At 39.4% G+C, this 26,037-nt stretch overlaps 1 protein-coding gene across 1 annotated transcript; it reads left to right on the top strand.

Moving 5' to 3' along the window:
- The first annotated feature begins 777 nt into the window (after nucleotides 1-777).
- scn1laa (sodium channel, voltage-gated, type I-like, alpha) lies at nucleotides 778-26,037 on the top strand. Its single transcript, XM_069532509.1, has 27 exons — nucleotides 778-982; nucleotides 6,055-6,371; nucleotides 7,368-7,488; nucleotides 7,671-7,758; nucleotides 7,857-7,985; nucleotides 8,901-8,992; nucleotides 9,647-9,853; nucleotides 9,952-10,015; nucleotides 10,136-10,277; nucleotides 11,905-12,102; nucleotides 12,428-12,697; nucleotides 13,177-13,548; nucleotides 14,654-14,780; nucleotides 14,891-15,129; nucleotides 15,232-15,405; nucleotides 15,490-15,846; nucleotides 16,274-16,753; nucleotides 18,491-18,620; nucleotides 18,741-18,895; nucleotides 19,147-19,320; nucleotides 19,419-19,541; nucleotides 20,715-20,990; nucleotides 21,133-21,189; nucleotides 22,196-22,333; nucleotides 22,467-22,571; nucleotides 22,666-22,936; nucleotides 23,038-26,037. Exons 2-27 carry the CDS (start codon nucleotides 6,108-6,110, stop codon nucleotides 24,225-24,227), a joined length of 5,943 nt encoding a protein of 1,980 aa, XP_069388610.1. The 5' UTR covers nucleotides 778-982; nucleotides 6,055-6,107; the 3' UTR covers nucleotides 24,228-26,037.

Raw genomic sequence — 26,037 nt, 5'->3', positions numbered from 1 at the left:
TAATGTATATAGTTTTCCACACATAACAAAAATAAAAAGTTACACAAACACACCATGATAGAAGTGATTTTCATAATTATTTTTATGGTGTGGGAGGTATAAACTTTACTCAAATGACCGTTATCTAAGCTATAAGAATTTAATACCACACATAAAGTACATTTCAGATGTTTATTACTGTATTTATATATTATGTGAAGAAAATATATTTTACTCAATAACGTATATTCATACAACTGTAATTGATTCAAATAATAGTAATAATAATAGTAATAATGATATTTATTATTATTATTATTATTATTATTATCCACTAGGTGGCGTTGCAGGGACACTGAATGTAATGGCCCACAAACAAGTGACCCACCCAACTTTACTTAATGTATTATTAGTCATATTCCATTCATACAGGCTGTGTGTGAACCCACATGATCTGCTCATAATGCAGTTTAACGCATCTCTGTCTATGACTGTAAAGACTTGACTCTGACACTGACCCCACGCACGCACGCACGCACGCACGCACGCACACACACACACACACACACACACACACACACACACACACACACACACACACACACACACACACACACACACACACACACACACACTCACCCACACAGTTTGTTCCATAGTTGCGGCTTTAGCTCTTAGTTTCTGATTCATGCAGGACATCAAACATCCCGACAATTACGCACGATAATGGTCAACAGTATCCAACTCTGCCCTCACTTGGTACCCATGAACATCCGGAAGCAAAGAGCGGGTGGGGGCGGATGAAACTCTCTGTCTCTCTCTCTTTCTCTCCCTCCTACTCAGTTTTTCCCCCAATGTTCGAATCGTGGAAATGACCAGCTTGCGGCAGGACGTGCGTCAAACATCCTAAGCGCACGGACAGGTTTATTTAAAAACCTCATTCTGAACTTCATCCAGGACATTTTTTTGAGTATTGTCCATCTGGCGAGATGGGAAACTGATGGTGAGTTGAAGAGAATCAGTTTTTCTCAACAGCATTGGCCTGAAAAAGTTCTTCATCGTGTAATGGATATGTGCTGATGAGAAAAACTAACTTATTTTCTTTCTATCTATCTATCTATCTATCTATCTATCTATCTATCTATCTATCTATCTATCTATATAACTATCTATCCATCTATCCATCTATCTATCTATCTATCTATCTATCTATCTAACTATCTATCCATCTATCTATCTATCTATAAATCCTTGAGTGGTTTTACACTTGACAAATATGATTCTTTCTAACTCGAATTTGATCATATTGTTAAATGTCAGGTCTTATGGTAAGCAGTGTTGTAATATCATATTTGAATAATAATCTGATATTAGCAAATACTGTATCGCAAATAATGGGCCAGAATATTACAGAAGTTAATGGGGTATGGCAGCAATTATGAGCCCACACTCCATCTCAGTCGACTTCCTGCTTGCATGATTATCAACATTCTTATTAGATTGCTCTCAATTAGAGATCATTCTGTCTGTTTTTATGCTTTCTAACCAGGACTGTAACCACACACTGTAGCCATGCAGCTCGTAGCCTATATTAGAAAAAAAATAGAGACTGTATCATCAGTTATTTCGCCAACGCCCTGAACGAGCCTCTAGTCTATTCTGTAAGAGGCAGCAGGCATTAGCTGTGAGCACTTGAGAGCTTTGAGTGTGTTGGTCCCTCAGGAGCCCACAGATACCGAGGTGTGATCACTCCGCACACATGTATGTTTAAAAGTATTTGTTATTTTAGATCATGCTGATTAATGCATGTCATCCTCCTAACCAGCAATTATGTTTGAAATACTCTTTTTACTTTTTATTGCTTTGCAGCTCAGTTGTTGGCCTGTTGGGCCAATAAGCTGTAGTATATGTAGTTCAGAGGTTCAACAATTGTTTTCTCCCCTACAAAGTATTCCAGGGACCTCATCATGTATGTTCCTTAGAATAATTTGACATAGCCTATTTTTTACACTTACTTAGTTTTTTGAAAGAACGACACAAGGTATTAGACATGTATATGTATATAAAAATACCGATACCAATATATCCGAATAATTTTAATGGATGGTATTGGAAACTCACAGATCCCCTGGCAGTGTGGTATCATTTACTGTATATAAGTAAAGTAAAACGTACATGGCAGGCTGCATTTAAGTAATTTTCTGTCGAATGATTTGTTGATTATTTTCTATTAGCTCTTTGTCTGACTAAAGCCTCAAGATATCCAGAATACTATCAAAGCAGATTCAATGAACCAGATAATATTCACATCTAAGAAGCTGCACCCAGAGAGATTTTCTCTTAAAAATGTCGTCACTCCTCAATCAATTATTTAAAATAATAGAAGTTTTCATTGATAATTGAATTAGTCTTTAAATGTCAGTGGAAATATGGCTGATTTGTCAACATTTCGTCAACACATAAAGTAAAGCTACTGATTTGCAGTAGCTTTACTTTATGTTTTATTTGGAAGTTGTGCACAATAAAGTGAAATCCACAAAAAAAACTCCTCTTACCTCACCCAACTGTCAGCAAAGAAATGTTAAAGTACATTAAATATAAAAGTCTGAGTCTGTAGGTTTGATGTAGGTGGGTCAGTCGTCACTTGATGCTCATCGGCAGGCCACAGTTAAAAACAACAAACGCCAAACTACTGTGATGACGCTCTGTTCCAGCGAGAGTTGGTGGAAACAGATGCGTCCATTTTAGGTTAGCCAGGACAAGGCCATGATGCCGACAGGTTGCAGATAAATTGAAGTGGGCCTATTTGAAGCTTCAAAGTGTCGCTGCATATCTCAAGTTGTGTGTGAGTTGGGAACAGAGTGACAGAATGATGCAGACCTTTTGTAGAGGTTTGTCGCCACAGGTTGACCTTGTCGGGTGAACATCATATCAAGGTTTGTGGTATTTTATGTTTTCAGAAAGTTTGTCTTACTGTCCTTCCTGTGTCTGTCTTCAGTTGTTCATTTTTTTATTCCAACAACGACTATATTGTGTTCTTTAAACAGTTATGTGCAACAGTTACAGTCAAATGGGGCGGACGTTGTCTTTATAACCTCATTTACAGTAAGATCATCACATGTCAGAGGCACTTTATCACTTCACTTGATGGAGGAGAAAGATACAGGCTTCACTGTCTACTGCATTATGTCAACAATATGTGGTGCATTCTAACAAAAGGCTGCAATTGTGTACTCTAAACTATGACGGTGCACACGTATCACATTTACTGTCTTATTGTGTGTTTCACTAATGAGCACAGCAGAGAAAAGTCGGTGGGCCATTAACGATATCACACAGTGAGCATATTTGAAACAGTGAAACCACCAGTGAAATGAATCCTATAATTTAACCTCAAGGCACAGTGCTGCTGTGGTTAGCACTCACAGGGAGAAGGTTCTTGGTTGAGCCAGGGTCTCTCTGTGTGGAGTTTATGTTCTCTCTGTGTTTGCGTGGGTTTACTCTGGGTAATCCAGCATCCTCCCACAGTCCAAAGACATGAAGATTGTCGTTAGATTAATTGGAGATTTTTAAATTGACTGTAGGGTTGAATGTGAGCATTAATGGTTGTTTATCTCTTTATGTTGGCCATGTGATGGGTTGGCCAACCTGTCCAGGGTGTGCCCTGCCTCTTGCACAATGTCAGCAGGTTATTGGCTCCAATCCCTTATTGATATTTGGAATAGATAATGGAAGAATAGATTTAATCTCAGCAGTAATTTCATGACAAGCATTAAATGGTATAGATGATTTGTAAAATGTGACAAGAAATGGTTCACTTTAGTTGTGTCAAATTTAATGTTACATTAAACATTTCTGATTCCTGCAGTGTTGGTGCTGGTGTTAGCATCTACTCTGGTAGACGTGCGTTCAATTTAATATTATGTTTTCGGGCTGGGGAATAAAACAGTATCAATAACTATCACAACATCATTTTCAATCAATATTAATACAACAAAGTTTCAATATATATCGTATGCGTATGCATTGTGTAAACACAGTGAGGCGGTATGACTCATCATTCATTGATCTATCATTTGCTTTGCTGTGTGTTAAAATTGAGTTTGAAACCACAAGCTGCAATCAGTATCAAAAATCAGTTTTGAAACTTTAAATAAATAATAATGCAACATTACACATATTATCAAGGACAGATCAACCAGTCTGATCCAAAACAGAGGGTAACAACTGGTATTCATTACGTTGCTCTATAAAGGAGCTGAGTACATCAAACTTGATTCTAAAAGTTAATTTCTGTCCTCATTAAATCTTGAAGAACTTGTCCTTACATATACTGTTGGACAGTGTAGATGAGATGTTTCTAGGTTAATGGTTAATACAACATGTGTGTATTTTTTATACTTTGTGTTTGCAAAGGCTCGTGCACTGAATTTGACTCAGCAGTTCAATCACTGTTTGTGTTTCTGCACCACTGATGCATAGTGCAGATTCATTATTCTCTGTCCCATGAAAAGTGTTGGATATCAGACATTTTAGTGGAGATGGTTTATTTCAATCAGGATGATTCAATTTAAAAGACTAGAAATGATTGTTATCACTCTATGAGACAATCTCTACATGCATCTGAAATGAAATTGACACAGATGAAGAAATGTGCATAGTTTAAAGTCACAGTAGATTCTGTAGTTGAGACCCATAACACATGAGACATAGCTCATGAGGCACAAAAGACTTATTTGTCTGCTTAAATGTATGTAGGACATGAAGACAGTATTCAGCTTGTCACAAAAACGAGCTCCCTGAAGTATGTATATCATGTGAAAGTCTGCTTTCTGCAGCCTGAACCATTAACACTATCTCCCACAGGGGAATAACATCTCAATCATAATAAGTAAAGGCTACTGTTAAAGGCAAAATCAAGATGGGAGTTCACTGATGGTTGTGTTGTTTTTTATATATTCACATTTGATTTACTTATTTAAGGTTTATATTGAACCTGCATTGCAGTACATTTTCATTTTTAAACCACAATCTTCTTTAGCGAGCAAAAGGCTTCCTTCTTCAAAGTTAATATTGCACATGGTGTTATATGGTGCTATTTCATTGTTTTTATCGACAATAAATATACTTTAGTCTGTGTGACAACACTTTTTGAAGATTTTAAGCACAATTTATATCTTTTATATCACGATAACACTGGTAACCGTGTTAATTTTGGTCATTTTATCTTTTGTGTTTCCATTCATCTCAACTTTCATCTTTGTTGGTTTTGTAATGTTCTGCTTTGTGTCAGTGCGAAAAAGCTCTTGTAAATTTGAAAAACACGTTCACGGACATGTACGAAACCACAGAGTCGTTGCACACCCCTCTGTTGGTGTCAGAATTATGTCACAGTGTGCATGTGCCACTGGGTGCTGGGGGCAGCTGATTGATCAGTGTGCTTGTGATTGATTTCTTGCATCACAGCACAGCACGTGGAAGTATTCAGTTACAATATTACATTCAGACCAGGCAAAAGATCCCAGCGGCAGGGCATCTAGAGAAATGCTGTGCAGTCTGTAGTGCATTCATATTTAATACTGCATAGCATAGGTCTGGCCAACACATCATACCAGTCAGGCCTATTAGTAGAATGGATCTCTTCTTCCTCATGCTCTGTCTCACGCTCTGAGGGAAAAGCGTACTCTCTTTATTTTGAGGGATGGAGCAGAGAAGCAAGGATCTTACCTGAAATTGATCATTGTCATGTCAAATCTTAATTTTACCTCCAGAGGAGCAGATAATGAGATCTAATTTTACCACAGCTGGCAGGAATTTATGTGCATGACAGTCATCTCCAGGCTCATTATAGCCTGCCACTTCTTGAGATGACGATCTGTGACCAACTGAGAACTGAACCCACCCACCTTCCTCTTGAAGTTTGTCGACAGGACTTTGTTACCAGAAATACAGATGATTAGCCAGAGGTTAATCATTACACATTAATCGCTCATTTACATTTTTCAATGGGATGATATTTCATGTCAGATTTAAAATCCTCTAATCAGAGCTCCTTGTCTGTTCTGACCCCTTTAGTCCTTTCTCATGTCGGAGGCTAGCTGTTCTCTCTGAAGGTGCAGGATGAAAAAATGGCACAGCTGCTTGTACCGCCAGGTCCAGACAGCTTCCGCCCATTCAGTCGCGAGTCCCTCAAAGCCATTGAGAGACGGATTGCGGAGGAAAAGGCCAAGAGGCCCAAGGGTGAAAAAAGAAAACGCAAGGATGAGAACGGGCTCAAGGCCAGCCGCGACCTGGAGGCCGGCAAATCTCTCCCACGTCTGTATCGGGACATTCCTAAAGGCATGGTGTCGACTCCACTGGAGGACCTGGATCCATACTACGCCAATCAGAGAGTAGGTTGTCTTGATTTCAAACTTGAGCAGATTTGATGGAAACCCTGAACACAGAGGAATCACATTTCAAATTTTGATTTGGTTTTGCTCAGTTGTCACAACAAGACCTAAATATTATTATACTATATTATTCCAGAGAATGGATAAGAGTGAATATCTATATGTCACCTCACCCTCCTCTTCCAAACATGAAAGATAACCTGTGGTAGTCTTCAGTTGTCATAAAACCTCAAAAGGTGTTTGTTTGTCCAGTTTGGGTTAATGTAAAAAACATGGCGGCCTCTGTACAGAGGACCAGCTCCCACTGTAAATATAAAGTATTTAAATAAAAAGGGCCTATTCTAGGTTAAAGAAAACAATGATTCATACACTTTAAATGAAACACACTAGTGAAAACATCACTAGGATTATTTTGTATTCCATTTGTGCCAAAAGATCTCTTTCACCTAAATCTTACACACGAACCTTTAAGTATTGTCCTTTCCACAGAGAGACAGAGTCCCATCAGCCATTGTAGCTTTGGAGAATTAATTCCCACTCACCACCCAGTAAACACACATCAGGGATATTTTCACAAAATAGAATAAAAAATGTCATGACATCAGTCTTTTTGGATTGCCTGGATCTTTGTGCATGGTTTTACTGCAGGGCAGAGCCACACTTGATGCATTAGTTGTACGTAGATGAAGGTTCTCTCATCTCGTGCTGAAAGCAGCAGCTATCACTGCAGCACTGTCTTCTTGCCAGAGGCTTAGACTCTCAGACTACAGGAAGACAAAGCCAGTATAAGGAGGTATATGAGGTTCATCAGCAATATACAAAATGTGATTAGTGACATGCACAATGGCAGTGTGCGCTGTAAACTACAGGAGCAAAGCACTCTTTGATTAGCAATTGTAACTAACCACATGATGGTAGCATATATGATTTTGTAAACTATAATGCGATACTGCAGATCAGACTGATAGAGATATAATAACTTTCTTTTTCTCTCAGACCTTCATAGTATTAAACAGAGGAAAGTTCATCTTCCGCTTCAACGCCTCTCCTGCCTTCTACCTCCTGAGCCCTTTCAACCTTCTTAGAAGAATATCAATCAAGATTTTGGTACACTCATATCCTTTCATGTTGACCTGGATGTTTATGTTGACTTTGCACCAAATCTGTGGTTTCTAAACTATATCCGATTACTCTTTGTTTATGTACATGTAATTTTTTTCCCATATACTAAATCCAAGAAAATAAAAAAGGTTTATTCCAAAGAAAAATAACTGACTTCCTTGACAACAGCCTGCAAATTGTTCAACGTGATGATCATGTGCACCATCCTCACTAACTGTGTATTTATGACACTGACCAGACAGCCTGACTGGGCAAAGAATGTGGAGTAAGTTCTTTAAGAATTGCCAATTTAATCATATCCCATATATCATACAGAGTGTGGATGCCTCATTGATTAACTGATCAATATTTTTTTTTCAACAGGTACACTTTCACTGCCATCTATACCTTTGAGTTTGTCGTTAAAATTTTAGCTCTAGGATTCTGTATAGGAAAGTTCACGTTTCTAAGAGATCCCTGGAACTGGCTGGATTTCTGTGTCATTGTTATGGCGTAAGTAGTTTGAAGTTAATCATAATAACAAATGTGATGGTAAAGAGTTTGGGATCATGTTGCACAAAGTGGCAACCAGCCAAATTGTACTGGTTTCAGTTTTTGTAGCAAAAGCAACAGCATTTCTGCTAAAAGCTACATTTTAGGCTTTAAAGGACAAGACTGGTGTCATACTTTTGTTTTTCTCTTACATTCAATAAATCAAAAACTATGAAAGCATTAGAACACCTCAGAATATTTTCCTATATCCTTTCCGATGCATGCAGTAACAATCCATTTGGTTCCTTCTGGAGACCTAAGTGCCTTAGAAAAATGTTTTAAACTGCAGAGCACTGTCCATGCCCACACAGAAAGTGCTGCACATATGCACTGGGCGAAAGTGTGTGACTGGACAAAAAAATGTACTGTAAGTTGTCATGACGAATCGAAATTGTATCAATTACCAATGCCCTATCTCGCCATGTTAAAGAAAGTGAAGAATATTTCCTGGGTCAGCCCATTTATCCAGGTCCTCTCCAAAATGAAGCAGGTTCTTCCCTCAGACAAAATTTCATGGAAGTTGGTTATGTAAATTATCCTGCTAACAAACAAACAAACAAAAGACACATACCCTCCTCGGTGGAGGGAATTAGCTATGTCAGGAAATACTTTGTGTGTAGGATCACAGTTGGTTTTGATTGTTATGGAATATCACCAATTTTATCCTTTAAGCTTGTGTCACATGGGTCCTGGTTAATGTTATTATACAGCTGATGCAGTGGCCTCATTATCGTTTCCCTAATTTATCTCATACTCTTGTTTCATCTTTTTCCTTATGTACTAAAATCTAATCATGCTGCACTGATGGCTTCGATCTGTGCAACATGTGCTGTTGTCTGAGTCAGTATGCCTCAGTAATAATACGTTTCCCTGCAGATATGTAACAGAGATTGTGGACCTTGGCAACTTTTCTGCTCTTCGCACGTTCAGAGTACTGAGAGCTTTCAAAGCTATTTCAGTTATCCCAGGTAAGCCATGGGAGCAAGTGCATGTTAGTTTAGTCTCTTGTACTCTGCACCTCAACCTCCACCCTACCTGTTCACCTCCTCATAACAGATATGTCACAGAGTCATTTGAGCTTCAAGTCATAGAGAAAATCTTAGTGTGGCATTCTTTTCCTCCAAAAGATCTACAGGGATATTTTCGTATTTGCTTCGTGAGATCTGTGCCATTTGTTTCTGATTACTTTTTGCGCTGATGTTTCTGAGTGGACTATACTATACTACTAAACCCTAGCTCCTTCTTGCATGTAGCTACTGAATCCCTAATGTCATGCTACCTGTGCTGAAGGTGTGTCCCATTTGTTGTTGCACATGCATCATCACAGACATGCATGATCTTCCTATGTAACTTTTGTCTTTGTAATTTAGATCTTATTGGTTAACATTGAGAAACAGTTTACTGTAACTATTTTGTTTCCTAGTATTTCTAAAGTGTACTATTAAAACATCCCATAATTGTCCAAGACCTTCATCTCATGGCATTTTCTGTACATAATAGTTTTAAAAAATTAAGATTGACTGTGTTTCTTCGAAGAAAGAGCTGATTGTTTTGCATTGATTCCTCATGCATATTGAATGTTAGCACTGTATCAGGGTAATAAACAATACTATATCCGGCAGGCCTGAAGACCATCGTTGCTGCATTGTTCCAGTCAGTGAAGAAGCTTTCAAACGTGATGATCCTCACTGTCTTCTGCTTGAGCGTCTTCGCACTCATAGGGTTACAGTTGTTTAAGGGCCAATTAAAGCAAAAGTGTGTCTGGAATCCAGAAAATATAAAATACAACGAGTCAGACGTGAACAATACCGCGTATTGGCTTGATAAGCGTGAGTAGTTGATTTTCCTCTGTTCCACTATACTTTGTTTTCACAATCACCTAATCTTCAAATAAGAAAGCAACACTGCTTCCCTCTCTTCCCCCCAGGTAATCAATATTACATTCCCGGCAAAAAAGATCCACTGCTTTGTGGAAAAGGAAGTGGAGCTGGGTCAGTTTATTCCTTGACTGCATATGAACAATACACAATAAATATAATGTTTGAATGATGCCTCTGTTTTGGCATGAAACATAACCCCTCAGAGCTTCACAGTCTTTCTGTTTGTTACAGGCAGTGTCCGGAGGGTTACTCCTGTGAGAAAGTGGGAAACAACCCAGACTATGGCTACACCAGTTTTGACACATTTGGTTGGGCCTTCCTCTCACTGTTCAGACTGATGACACAGGATTACTGGGAAAACCTTTATCAACAGGTAGGCAGTTTAATTGTGAAGACTGAGGTTACATCAATGTTTTCTTTTGGTTTGCGGCACCCCTTACGTGAATGCTTCAATGCTGTTGTGGAAGTTTCTAAGTTGAGATTCTTCTGCTGGGATGTTCATGTGTGAAAGTCTGGAACCGATTGTGCAGACATTCTCTGAAGTTCATGTCTGAAAATGGCCGGACGAACTGACGACACAAACTATCACAGAGATAGGGAGAACACAGGGATTAAATACATGAATGAAAAGGACAGTTAAGAAATAAGGGTGGGGGAGGTGATCAAAAAAGGCAGGAAACCAGACAAAGACGGAGAGTGTCAAAGACACATAAAGAAAAAAAGCTAATTAAAACAGGAAGTTTTTCAAAAAGGTCAATAACAGAAACACTAATTCTAAGAATCACAAGTTCATTAAAAATCTTTGAGAATTATCTTTAATGGGACAGAATCAAGACAATATTAAGTATTTATGTGCCAAAGGTCTTTAAACTTCAATAACCTCAATAACAACAGATAATATTCTTGTTCATCACATAAATACATCCAATTTAAATACAGTCAAGAAATTCCATCCAGTGATCAAACATAGAGTCAGTGAAAAAAAACTACAAATGAAGGCGGAATGGTGACTTTGTGGATTTTGTCAGTCAATTTAAGTAATTTTAAAGATAAATACTGAAAAGCACTTGAGAGCTGCGTTAGGTTATTGTGTGAATTCATTTAGTCCACACTGACCTGTGTTGCCATGTTTTGGATTAAGGTAATAACTTTATCTTAAATGCCATTATGAGTCTTCCTTGGTTTTCCCGGTTGCTCTGTGGCCCTTTCAGAATGTGTTTGGCCTCATGAATTGTTTGAACTCATACGTGGTTCAGGGCGCTGTATTTGTACTGTGTGTGGGAGGGTCTCCGTCAAAGACAAAGCCTTCTCACATTACAATATTGGTATTGAAGGGAGCATTTTGAACATTCGTCAAACAAACCTCTAAATGAGGTGCAGGTGCATAGTGGCCAGAAGGAACAAAGAATGAGACCCACCATGATTCAGGCAAACACAGCATGAATGGATGTTCAGTGAAAAGGCCGCTTCTTAACTTTGTAACACAAAGACACAACAAGTAAGGCAAACAACGGTCCATGAGCAAGTCTTTTTAGCTCTGTGATGGGAAGCGTTACCTGGGATTAAAGGCAAACTCTCTCTATGATGTGGAGCAGTGACAGTTTTTTTAGGCCTTTTTACCAGTATTATTATTTCAATAGACAACCATATTCAAAACAAGATGATTTGTCTGTCTTTGAATAAATAAAAGCTAGTATGTAATTGCTGTATAATAATCAACAACAGCAAGAAAAGAGTTTACTGTAAGCACTAATACCTGTGAACACTTACTTCCTGATTCATTTACCACACAAATAGAATATATTCACAGTCAGTGTTGTCATGGAAATTAGAGAAGAGTTTGGCCTGAGGGTGATGCCTATGATGACAAAAAAAGCATAAATTAATAGATAAATAAACATATGAAAAAAAGTAAATGGATTTTTCAATGTAAACGGATACAGTATGTCTGCATTTCTACGTGTATACGACGTAATTACATTGTTTTTGTTTCACTACAGACGCTGCGTGCATCAGGGAAGCCCTACATGATGTTTTTTGTGCTGGTGATATTCCTCGGCTCCTTCTACCTTATCAACCTGATCTTGGCTGTAGTGGCCATGGCCTATGAGGAGCAGAGCCAGGCCACCATCAAAGAGGCCAAGGAGAAGGAGGAGGAGTACAAGGCCATGATGGAGCAGCTGAGTCGGCAGCAGGATGTACAGTTACTCGGCGGCTCATCCACATGTCATAATTTTCACACCTTTTACCAGTCTTGTTCTATAGCACAAGAAACTAGATGGCTTATGGTGAAATCCCATTTTCTTTTATTGTAAATTTCCAAAACAGCAAGGTATTAGTATTAAAACACAATATGACACACTGTTGTTCGTGTTGCATGGATGATCTTGGTTTTCACAATGCTCAAGTGCTTGTAAGCTATGCAGTTAAACTTTTTTGGGATCCAGAATGAAACATTAAGATAATCAATCAAATTGATTCCACCCGCTCACCCACATTGTCCTCTTCTTTTCCATTTTATAGGCAGCAGCAACCGCAGCTTCTGCTGAGACTGGGGAGATCACTGACGAAGCTGGCGGCACCGAGAGCTCTTCCAGTGTCTCCAAGCTCAGCTCTAAAAGTGCCAAAGAGAGACGCAACAGGCGGAGGAAAAGAAAGGAGGAGGAGGGCAAAGAGGCCGAAGAGAAGCTTCCTAAGTCAGAGTTGCAGGACAATATGAAGATGGCCCGCTGCCGTTTTTCCGTGGATGCAAACCTGCTCAATCATGATAGGAAGTGCTCGTCCACACATCAGGTTTGTTTGGATCACAGTTGCATTATTCACTGTATGTATTTTTGCTAATTTCCATCATGCTTCATGAGTTGCTCACAAATTGTCATACATTTAGATTTAATGCAATCTTTCTTTGACTGATATCACTGCGACAGTTTTTTTTTTTATTCATCACCATCATCATCAGCTGTATCACCACTGGCTTCATCATCTTCGTAATTATCTTCTTCTTCTTGGTTGTGTTCAACAACTTCTCATGTTCTCGTCATCATCAGGATATATTTTTGATTTTTAAATTTTCCCCATCACAGTGCTTATCATCATCTTATTCTTCATCATGATCGTCATCTTTACCGCTCCTTTTCTTGCCATCATCCTCATCATCGTCATCATTTTCCTTTTTTTTCTTAACCTCAGAAATCGTAGTCAAACATCAACGTCTCCATTCTTTCTTCTGTACATGTATCATGTGCCCACTGAAGAATATCCTTCTTTCCCAGTCCTTTCTGAGTTTTCGTGGACCCCTCTTCTCACCCAGACGGAACAGCAGGACCAGCGTTTTCAGTTTCCGAAGCCAAGCGCAGGACGTGGGCTCAGAGAACGAGTTTGCCGATGATGAGAGCAGTATTTTTGAGGACGACCTTAGTCAAAGAGGCTCTTTATTCCTTCCACGGCGCTTTGATCGGCGCAGCAGCAGTATGAGCCAATGCAGCTTCTTGTCGCATCGCGTGTTTCCACCCAGCGGGATCAAGCACAGCTCAGTAGACTGCAACGGCGTGGTGACTCTAGTGGGTGGGATTTCTCTCCCGTCATCACCTGTGGCGCTCTGTCTGCCTAAAGTGACAGTAGATATGGCCCCCGCTATAGACAACGTAAGAAAGGGTCGAAGAGTCCTTATGGTTCCACTTGCTTTATTGTCGCCTTGGTTCTGTCTGATTATTTCGTTCCTCTCTGTTTCACATACTTGACATGAGTGCTGATCCTTTTCCAAACCAGATGTGGTGTCATCCAGGTGTCAGCTTGCCCTGACATTCAAATTCTACACCATTTTTTTAGTCTAAATGTTCACTGTGATCCTCATCCGGAGCCGCGTTCACATTCGTGTGCACACACCACTCAAGCTCATGCCTAAGGGGCATGTGACGACATCAGCAATACTCGCAAGGTTTACAGACACTTGGAAGACACCACAGAAGCAGTATGAAGGCATTTTATTTATTTTTTTCTGTTGTTTTTTTCTGTTTTGAAGAAGGGGCCCCCAGTTACTTTAATTGTATTAGATTAGGCTACCACTCTGTATACCCCTGAAACTCCAAAAGGGTTTTTGGGACATAAACACTTCACATCCATCGGCATAGTGGTGAAGAGATGATGAGTGATTTAAAATGTTTGGGTGAACTATCCCTTTAAGACTCCTGATCCGCTATGATAGGCTACTATGATAACTTAAAAAAAATTAATTATAAGGACTAAGAAACAACTTAACCTTACACACAAGCTAATGTCTGTGAGAGTCAATTCATCTCCCACATAAAATGGAGTTAATGAGTGTAATGAAGAATCATCAATTGCGCACCAGTCACTGGAATGACGGGGCATTAATCTTTGCACATTAATTCTTCTTGCAGAAAGAAGGATCCATGTGTTTTCATATTGATATTTAATCATACGACTTGGTACAGGACACACTATTACTTTAAGAATCCTGATCCACTATGAGAGGCAAAGCATTACTGTGCCTTCTGACCATCTTACCAGGGTGCCATTGTTGCACCAAGTTATCACATAGAGATTTACAGTAAGATATTCTTAATAGGAGTCCACTGGTATAGAAATATCCAGCTTTCAAGTTCCTTTTATTTCAGCAGCTTTGCATTATGGTACTTTCCTGAAATGGTGACACAACAAGTCTTGTTTGTAGCCACTGTGAACCCATTGTAATGTTTGCATGTGGACTAATCATCTCACTCTCTGCAGGCTGACACCACTGAGTACAGACAGGCCACTGGAGGGCCAAACCAGGAGTTCATGGACTTCCTTGACGGCCCAGAGGCCAGACAGAGAGCCCACAGTATAGCCAGTGTCATAACCAGCACCATGGAGGGTAAGTATTCTGCACCATGGCATGAGTATCATATCTTGACTAATTCCAGGATATTGGAAAGATAAATGATTATGTATACATGACATCATCCTTTTTTTGCCATCAATCAGAGCTTGAAGAGTCCAGGCAGAAGTGTCCTCCTTGTTGGTACAACTTTGCCCGAATATTCCTCATCTGGGACTGTTGTCCAGTCTGGCTAAAGATCAAGAAGGTGGTTAATTTAATTGTGATGGACCCATTTGTGGACCTGACAATCACCATCTGCATTGTACTCAACACATTGTTTATGGCCATGGAGCATCATCCAATGTCCAAAGACTTCTTCCATATGCTGACTGTGGGCAACCAGGTGAGTGGACTTTAGAGTGTAGTGGACTGAAAACCTTTTTTTCCAAAATAGTTATCATGTTTATTAATGATGAGTTTCTGTGTTGTGGTTATTTTTGTAAAGGTATTCACAGGCATCTTCACTGTTGAAATGGTCCTCAAGATCATTGCGATGGACCCATACTCTTACTTCCAGGTAGGGTGGAATATCTTTGACGGAATCATTGTCACTTCAAGCGTGATGGAGCTGTGTTTGGAAAATGTGGTTGGCATGTCTGTTCTGAGGTCCTTCAGATTGGTAAGTCTGCGTGTGTCATTTCCAATATGTTCAGGAGCATGTTTAACTTAGACACATGTGATAACATTTGTTTTCTTTTCACAGCTGAGAGTGTTCAAGTTGGCTAAATCATGGCCCACTCTCAACACACTGATCAAAATAATTGGTAATTCAGTGGGGGCTCTGGGCAACCTGACCCTGGTACTGGCCATTATCGTCTTCATCTTTGCCGTGGTGGGCGTGCAGCTGTTTGGAAAAAAATACAAGGACTGTGTGTGTAAAATCTCCGTCGACTGCACTCTGCCGAGATGGCACATGAGCGATTTCCCCCATTCATTCCTCATTGTGTTCCGAGTGCTTTGTGGAGAGTGGATAGAGACCATGTGGGACTGTATGGAGGTGGCAGGGAGGTGGAAGTGCTTGGCTGTCTACATGATGGTCATGGTTATTGGAAACCTGGTGGTACATTTCCATCTTTTATTTTCAATTCAACTTGTCGCACTCGATGATGATGCTGGTTGATGTAAATAATAGCCATCCATGAAATGCATGGTCTTTCAGTTCAGTGAGAGCATGATTTATTAATTTCACATTCAAATTTAGTAATGCTCTAACTCTAAACCCTTAGCTTGCACTCAAATATACCCTTACTATACCCTACCCTTCAGATTTCCTGTGTTCCAGCAGGGTGTATTTGAGTGTGAGCGCAGGGTATTGAGCGAAAGTTTGACCAAATCTGAACGTTAGGTCAATAAGTCCTACTGTCAAACAGAAGTAACACTCTTGAATTAAGATAAGAAAGAAAAACCAACATGTTCTGTATTTATCATTAAGTACAACCGCTAAAAGATAACACAGTCTCATGCTAACTAATGTCATTATCCACTAGGTGTTGAATCTGTTCCTGGCCCTGCTGCTGAGCTCATTCAGTGCTGACAACCTGGCAGCAACAGAAAAGGACGAAGAGATGAACAATTTGCAGATTGCTATTGGACGCATTCAAAAGGGCATAGCCTTTGTCAAGTCAATGTTCCAGAGCAGCTGTAACAACATATGTCTCAGGGATAAGAAGAAAGCGAAGAGTGATGACAAATCTCTGGATGAACTCCAAAAACCTATGGGGCCAAACGGCGTCCCCAACCACACCATCAAAGACTTCCCTAAGAATGGCAACGGGGACGTGACTGGTGTGGACAAAAATGGAGACAAGTACATCGTCAGCAGCAAGAGCGACGATTCTATAATGTCTTTCATCAACAATCCTAGTCTGACCGTCACTGTTCCCATCGCTTTGGGAGAGTCTGACTTTGATAACCTCAACACGGAGGACTTCAGCAGTGCCTCATCTGAACCGGCAGTATGCAATGTGGTGAGGATGTTTTGTGGATTGGTCTGATTGATCAAGTTGCCTTTACTGTCAGAGATAAGTCTCAACAGCCGTATCACTATCAGAGTAAAGTTTACATGACGAAGGATTTCAGTGTCGGTATAGACGCATGTTCCGTCATAGTAGCACTCAACCATGGCATGCGATGTCTCAGTTGAAGTACCCATACTATATCATGACCCTCTAATGAGGAGAGGCCATATAGAAGGAAAATACCAGTGTGCAGATTACATTATGTGCCATTTAAGTCTGAGTGCTGCTGAACTGAATCCTCCTCTTAAGGGGCCTGTCTGCTTTGAACTAGAGAGTCGATTTCAGTGTGAAAGGGGAAAAAGGAATACAGTGACTGTCTATGTAGAATTGTTGCAATGTTATTTTAGTAATTTAATTTGAATTAGATTTTTTTTTTATTTTACTTTAAATTATTTAAAATTACATTGCAACCATTTTACAGTCAGTGTATTCATTTCATTGTCTTTCACACTGAAAAGATCTATAAAATAGTTGTAAACAGTAATAGTTGTATCAGTAATAAAAAAAATTCCAACAGATTATATTTTATGTAAAGTGCTATAGTGTTAAACCCATGGTCAATTATCTAACAACACTGGATGGAACTGCAGAATAAACACATGCTTACATCATTCCCTGCATTGCATTAGCTGGTCCCAGGACAGTTCAGTGCTTCTGCATTCTCCGGTCAGGCATTCAGGCTGCTCTCATCTACCAGCTATTAGAAGACACACCCTGTAGAGACCGATGCAACAACAGACCAGGGGAGAGAACATGTGGCAACTGCACAACATTGTTAGCCTTCAAATCCACAAGGTTTCTTCTAACATGTATTTCAAAGGACCTGCTGCAAAGAACAAATAAATGATATTGTACCCAAAAAAATGACAGTTAAAAGGAAATATGCAGTATGTTCCTAATTCTGTCTATAACTATATAAGTGACTATGCAACTTAAACAATTTTAAATTATAAGGACTTAGAATCAACTTAACCTTACGCACAAGATAAAGTCTGTGAGAGTCAATTCATCTCCCACAATGGAGTTAATGAGCGTAATGAAGACTCCTCGATTGCGCTCCAGTCAATGTAATGACAGCGCATTAATGTTTGTACATGAATTCTTCTGGCAGAAAGAAGCTTCCATGTGTTTTCAAATTGATATTTAATCATAAGACTTGGTACAGGACACACTATTTCTTGCATTTCCTTTTTATCCATTATACATTTGATTCAATGGTTATCCTCTTAATAAAAAAGCAGGCAGCCGAGATGGTTTCGGACGCAGTTAAAATATACGACTCACACGTCTTGTGCAAGTTTTTTTGTATGAATAATGCAAAGAGAGAATTAGATTTAATCAAATATGACGAGAGATGGGACTCAGCACAATGGCAAATCTAGGGTTTTTCTAAATCAGGGACCATAAAAGGGCCACAATTCAAAGAAGGGCCAATTTTAAGTCCAGCATCAATGCATAGTTCCTGATTCATTCCGTAAATGTCTGAAAATCATCCCTTGCACTGTTAGCTCTAAAGCTTTGAGCTAAGCCACACATCATTTAATATTTTTAGAAAATTGTGCCTGATTTAAGCACATTCTGTAGTAAAAAAAAATTACCCCCGTCTCAGCATGTCACCCCATTATATTTGCCATGGCTCTGTGTTGTATTCGCTCATCTTCTTGTTTCACTCGGCTTCCTCCACAGACTGAAGAAGATGATGGGCAGCTCAGCACCTCCGAGGGCAGCACCGTGGACGGTTTGGGAGCTGGGGAGGGAGAGTCTCTTGACTTCGAACTTGAGGAATTTATAGATCCTGATGCTTGCTTTCCTGAAGGTGAATACTGACACAGCTGACACCATCACAACTGAGCTGCTAGAACACTAGAAATGCCTCTGTGTTAATCTAACCCAATCCTAAATGAAATCAACATCTCCCCTCTCTGTCTCTGCCCAGGCTGTGTGCAAAGGTTCAAGTGTTGTCAGGTGAACGTGGACGTGGGCTGGTGGAAGATATGGTGGACGCTGAGAAAGACCTGTTACCGGATAGTGGAGCACAGCTGGTTCGAGAGCTTCATCATCTTTATGATCCTGCTCAGCAGTGGAGCTTTGGTTAGTGTCTGCGGGGAATAAAATGTCAAGTTGTTTTTGGATACCTGACTGCCAGATATTAAATATAAATTCAGTCTCACATTTAAGCCTTTTGTCACTGCTATGGTTGGGTACATATGTAGACATTTTATCTTTCTATCAACTCTTCCTACTACAATAACAGGGACAGTTTATATCCGTGTATGTTTCACCACTGACTTTTTGCATTCATATTGACATCTAATTACTCCTTGTGGTTTTCTCACATCCAGGCTTTCGAAGATATCTACATTGAGAAGAGGAAGACCATTAAAACCATGTTGGAGTTTGCAGACAAAATCTTCACCTACATCTTCATTCTTGAGATGCTGTTGAAGTGGGTGGCATATGGATTTGCCAAATACTTCACCAATGCCTGGTGCTGGCTGGACTTCCTCATTGTTGACGTAGGTTGAAGCAGAAACACACGTTTTCACATGATTCTTTATTTATTGGGTGTGTTTTTGTCTTTTCTGCTTTTGAGATGTTTGTTTGTGTGTCCCAGGTTTCACTGGTGAGCTTGGTGGCCAACACCATGGGATATTCTGAATTGGGTACCATCAAGTCTCTGAGAACCCTGCGAGCATTGAGGCCCCTGAGAGCCTTGTCACGATTCGAGGGCATGCGGGTAAGGGTCACGGGATTTCCCCCACCCACTCTAAGTCATGGTGCACTGTCTGATACAGAGCACAGAACCTGGGAAGTCTCACTCTGCAGAACAGCAGCAGATATCCCAAAAATCAGTTGCACGTATAAGTATATATAATTTGTTTGTTTCTCTACCTTTATTTAGTTGCTTACATCCCTTTCTCTCAAATTACTTTATACTTTATACACACAGTGTATAAGTGATGCAGGATTTTAAATAATGGAATAGTTTGATTCTGTCTGATACTGTCCAGAGGTAAAACAAATCTGTCTGCTTGTTTCTACAAAACGTTCTAATTAACGAGTTATATCTAATTTGTTTTTAAGGTTATGTTTTCATTATTGTTTATTTGTGTCAAAACTAAATTTTCAGAAATTTCTCAGGGAATAATGCATCGATCTCAATGAACTAAAGTCACTTTTAAGGGACCGATATCTATGAGTCTGTACAATTTGGTGTGGCTTGATTGAATATTAGGGGATTGTTGAGGCTTGGCGGAGGGATTTGCCCTTCTGCATGCTATTCAAGTTGAATCCATACCATAACACATGTATAAAAAAAAGTTGTGGTTCTGTGGGCGGTTTTGTGCTACTTCGGGGAGCAGTGTCCTCTAGGTTGTTTGTCTTGAAAATTGACTGTGTAAAAAAAGAGTCACTGCCCCCTTGCTGGAAGTCTGTAACCATGCATGTGGGGCACAGTATTTACTACCTGGGTGGAGGAGGAAGTAGTTGTTAATTATTAAGCCACAGAGCTGCTGGTTGGTGCATTTTCTGTCTTGGAATCCAGGGTAGATGTGTTTCCAGCTCTGGCTTCATATTGAACAGACAGATATGAATCGTTCCATGTCTCTATCCCTTAGCAAAAAAGGTGCATGAGCATATTGCCCAGAATGTCTAGGAAGTGAACAGGAAATTTCGCCATTTTCTTAAAACAAACTTAATATTTTTGTCATGTCTCATAGCATTGAGAACAATATTCTGCTGTGCAACGGAAGCCGCGTCTAAACGGCGGTTGTTCACTTATGTAACTTAAAGGGGAGGGATGTCGGGTGGCGAAATCAATGCAGTACAGTGTGTTGCATCAGTCATACATAGCTCCATTCTGATGTCTCCAGCTGCTGAATACACTGGTTGTTTGTGTGTTGGTGCACAGGTGGTTGTCAATGCCCTGCTGGGAGCCATCCCTTCTATCTTCAACGTGCTTCTGGTATGTCTCATATTTTGGCTCATCTTCAGCATCATGGGAGTCAACCTGTTTGCGGGGAAGTTCAACTATTGTCTCAACAAAACCACAAATAAGCGTTTCCCTTCATCGGAGGTGAAAAACAAGACACAGTGTCAAAGCCTCGTCAAAGAAATGGCTAGCTGGAAGAATGTCAAAATCAACTTTGACAATGTTGGTATGGGTTACGTCGCACTGCTGCAAGTGGTAAGTGGCTTAATAATTGTGTTGGAATTGTAATTTTAAGCTTGTTAATATGTTATTTGCTCTATTGGTAGAAAGTTGAAAATGATGGAAAGATTGAAGTTCTTGTACAATATTTTTGTTCATGTTGTCCAATTCTCTACAGGCTACATTTAAGGGCTGGATGGATATCATGTATGCTGCTGTGGACTCTCAAAGCAAGGTAATCCAGTTTTCATGTGCATCTCATGCTATTATATGTTACATTTTATATTTAAATGTGTCATTTAAAGGTTCAGTGTATAAGATTTAGGTGAAAGGAATCTATTGGCGGAAATTTAATATAAATAAACCTAGTGATGTTTCCATCTAAATTGTACGAATTGTTGTTTTCTTTACCCTAGAATGGGCCATTTATATTTAAATACTTTATATTTCCAAACTAAACACCTTTCGAGCTTTTGCTAGCATTAGGTTCTCCTTCATGCTTAGGGCAGTGGGGGGAGGTGATGGGCATTCAGCTGCAACATGCAACTTCACCACTAAATGTCCCTAAATTCTACACACTGAACTTTTAATATCACAAATTCTTTAAAGGTACAGTGTGTAGAATTGTGCGATATCTAGTGTTAAAATTACATGTTGCAGCTTAACACCCGATGGATGAAATGAAAGAGTGAAAACATCATGAGAATTATTCTACATTTAATTTCTGCCAATAGATCCCTTTCACCTAAATCTTACACACTGGACATTTAAGTAATAAATTATCATTTTAAACAAACCATTTTAGTATTTATGGTTGTATTATGTTCACTATTAGATATTCATAGTATTTAGATTATGTAATTATCATGCTGCACAATGTATGGGCAATGTGTTATAGGAATTAAGATTAAATAAAATTTTGTCATATGGCAAGATGTTTTGCTTTAATGACCTGTATTGTGTTTGACAGTGCTGTGTCAAAGCTGTAAAAAGTTACTGCTATTGTATACCAAAACTTTACAACTGAAAATATGTTCACAAAACAATAAGACTCTGGATGTGGAACAAGAAGTAGATGAACTATGACGCTATGTACAAATACAACAATTTCCTATTCAAGGATTGTTTGTTTCCACCAGAATACGAGAATTTTCAAAATTGTACCAGTTGCCAAATCTACCAGGCCTGAAATCTTAATATCTTAACTTCGACACTTTCTCCACTTTCTGTCATCATTACAGTATGACGAACAACCTGAGTATGAGATCAACATGATTATGTACATGTACTTTGTCATCTTCATCATATTTGGAGCCTTCTTTGCACTCAATCTCTTCATTGGTGTCATCATAGACAATTTCAATCAGCAAAAGAAAAAGATAAGTAACCAATCTGCCTTTGAAACAATATTTGATATTTTTATTTGATGGAAATATTTAAGTTTAATTAATTTAACTTTTTGCTCTAAATCACCTTTGCTCTGATTTAACATGTCTCTCATCCCCTCTTTACTTTGGAGGTCAAGACATCTTCATGACTGAAGAACAGAAGAAATACTACAACGCCATGAAAAAGCTTGGCTCAAAGAAACCACAAAAACCTATTCCCAGACCATCAGTATGTGACCTTATTTAAGACTGACTCTTATCTGCATCATGAATCCATAGTTATTTCACCTAATGTCTGTTTGTCTGCCTCGTCTCCATTTCAGAGCAAGATTCAAGGATACATCTTTGACTTCACCACAAAACAAGCTTTTGATATTGTAATAATGGTTCTAATATGGCTCAATATGGTCACCATGATGGTAGAAACTGATGAACAGGAGGAAAGCACAGCCATCATCCTCTACAGGATTAATTTAGTGTTTATTTGCATCTTCAGTGGAGAATGTTTGTTGAAGATGATCTCTCTTCGTCATTACTTTTTCACAAATGGTTGGAATGTATTTGATTTCATCGTGGTCATCCTGTCAATCATTGGTACGAGCCACATCTTTTCACTCGCCAGATATCAATTAAAATAATCCTTCATTTTCTCAGTATATGTTGTTCATTACATGGGCTCTGCTTTCTTTCCCCAGGTTTGTTTCTCTCCGAAGTGATAGACAAGTATTTTCTTTCGCCAACCTTGTTCAGAGTCATCCGGTTGGCTCGCATTGGCCGCGTTCTACGCCTTATTAAAGGTGCCAAAGGAATCCGCACACTCTTGTTTGCCTTGATGATGTCACTCCCTGCCTTGTTCAACATCGGCCTCCTGCTCTTCTTGGTGATGTTTATTTATGCCATCTTCGGCATGTCAAGCTTTGCGTACGTCAAGAAAGAGGCTGGCATTGACGATCTTTTCAATTTTGAGACGTTTGGCAACAGCATGATCTGTCTGTTCCAGATCACCACTTCAGCAGGCTGGGATGGCCTACTCGCTCCCATTCTCAACAAAGATGAAGATTGTGACAAAAATAAAATGCATCCCGGCAGCTCTATTGTAGGAGACTGTGGAAATACTGCTGTAGGGATTGCTTTCTTTGTGAGCTACATCATAATCTGTTTCCTGATTGTGGTGAACATGTACATTGCAGTCATCCTGGAAAACTTCAGTGTGGCCACTGAGGAGAGTGCAGACCCACTAAGCGAGGATGATTTTGAAATGTTCTATGAGGTGTGGGAAAGGTTTGATCCTCATGTGTCACAATTCATGGAGTACAATAAGCTGTCCGATTTCGCAGACGACCTGGACCCGCCTTTGCGCATTGCCAAGCCTAACAAGCTCGAGCTGATGTCCATGGATCTTCCAATGGTGAGTGGTGAACGCATTCACTGCCTGGACATCCTGTTTGCATTCACAAAACGTGTTCTAGGTGAGGGTGGGGAGATGGATGTCCTGAGGGGGCAGATGGAGGAGCGCTTCATGGCCTCCAATCCCTCCAAAGTGTCCTATGAACCCATCACTACCACTCTCCGCCGCAAACACGAGGAAATGTCTGCCATCGTCATCCAGAGAGCATTCAGAGAGTATGCAAAGAACAATCCTGCCTGTAAACCCTCTGACACTCCCAGTGATGACATTCAAAAGAACGAAACACTCATTGACAATGAGGAGGTCATCACAGATGAACTAAGAAGAAAATCTAGCGCTGATAAAAGCGAACTAGCACCTTCATCTGCCTCTCACCTGTCATCTAACAGCATGACGACAAATGGGAAAGACAAATATGAAAAAGACAAAAGCGAAAAGGAGGTTGAAGGCAAAGATGTCCAAGAGCAAGATAAATGAATGAGTCTTTTAGATGCAACAAAGATGTTTTGATTTATGACAAAAAGGTTTACGACATTTGAAAGTGACTGAGACATCCACTGGACTCTCTTCCTCTGTATGGACATCTATGCCACACTGACCATGCTTACTTGAGGTTTTGGTGCCTATAATGGAAAGGTTGCTCATGCAGTGGGACTGTTTTGGCGTCAGGAGCCTTAATGAGTTTGTGATGATGGGCAACATTCTGTGTTCTGAGAGACACATTAGTTAATGCTATGACTTCTACTGCAGCTAGTTCTGCTATCCAGTGTCTTGAATTATTCATATATCACTCACTGTTGTATTTCTTTAAGTGACTTTTTAATATGCTTTTTTTTTACTCTTCAAAGGGGTTCTTCCTTCAGGGGTCGTCTTTACAATGAGAAAAACTGCTTTAAGGCTCGTCATGCTAACAGGTAGCACTGAGAATACTTGACGAATCCAAGAGATGGTGTCAGAACTGCTGCAGTTAAACCTGCATGAATGTTTCTCCATGATTATGCATGCTACTGTTCTCTTTTCATCAGGCTCTCTCTCCCTTTCCATCATTGCTTCATGATACCTACTATACAGTCAGGACACGGCTCCTTTCTACACATTACAGAAACAGTCCAAATAAATTAGCTCATACTCAAGTACAGTGTGTTTGAGCTTCAGTGTGAGAGCGGCAGAAGGACTTTGCACATTCAATTTTGTAAAATAAAAATCATTCATGTGTTCATAATGTTGCTCAATCTTTATCATGAAACTGTGCAAAAGAGAAACACTCCTTAACCGGGTTGTTGTCTTTAAAAACTGGAAATCGCATGTTGTGGGCTCACTTTCTCGAAACCTGTTTTAACTTACCTCGCTCAACCACAAACCTCCGACAGTTTGCTTCAGGAGAGCTTCTGTGTTATTGTCTTTTTTTCTATATTTTTTTTTTTTTTTGAATGGGACAACAGTGTCGCTCAAAATGTCTGATTCCTGTGAAATTTAGATGTCCTCCGTGTGTTGACCCTCTCCTAATGTTTTTTTCTTTTGTTGATTAACCTCAGTGTGTATTCTACTTTGATTATGAGATAATGGAGCATAACCTATTAGTATTGTATTACCTCTAATATAAAAAAAATGATTTATCCCCCAGGTTCTGCTTCATTCAGGCAGACAGGTACATGCAGCAGGAGATGTGAAAACTGACATATGGACTTCTCAATAAGACAATTGATCACTGGTGATGTTATATATAATATTATAATGTTATGTATGTTTTTATTCAACTGCAAATGTTTGTCTAAAATTTGTGCTGGAAAAAAGGGGAGGTCGATCTATTTCTTAGTTTTTGTGTGCTTTGTGAATTGTTTTCACACAGGTTACCTCTCGATTTTTATCATGATAAATATCTAAATAGGACGAAATACGACTCAGAATATTCTGTAATCGTCTCAAGGACGCGGCATCACACATCTCTCGTGCCCTTGGTGGTTTCCTACTTCTGTTTACATTTCATAGGAGCGTTCAGTTGTGTTGCTTCTGTCACTTCTTCCCGTCACCATCTATCATGGCTGCATCTGTCATTTCATGTTATAAAAGTGTAATTCCATTCATGTGAGTATATTTTGCATGATGTAATTAAAACTTTCAATACTTACACTGTACTTTGTGCATAATGAAAGAATGTTTTGATTACATAGAGTTAAACACCTCCCATCATTCAAATGCATAATGCTTGTAGTGTTTAGATAAATTGCATGTGAGACATTGTTATAACCCATTTCAATGAAAAGAATAAAGATTACATGTACCTCAA

Source organism: Paralichthys olivaceus, chromosome 10 (genome assembly GCF_024713975.1).
Source record: "Paralichthys olivaceus isolate ysfri-2021 chromosome 10, ASM2471397v2, whole genome shotgun sequence".
In the NCBI taxonomy this organism is placed as follows: Eukaryota; Metazoa; Chordata; class Actinopteri; order Pleuronectiformes; family Paralichthyidae; genus Paralichthys; species Paralichthys olivaceus.
The sequence above is the reverse complement of the archived record's forward strand: the minus strand, read 5'-3'. Positions and strand labels throughout refer to the sequence as shown.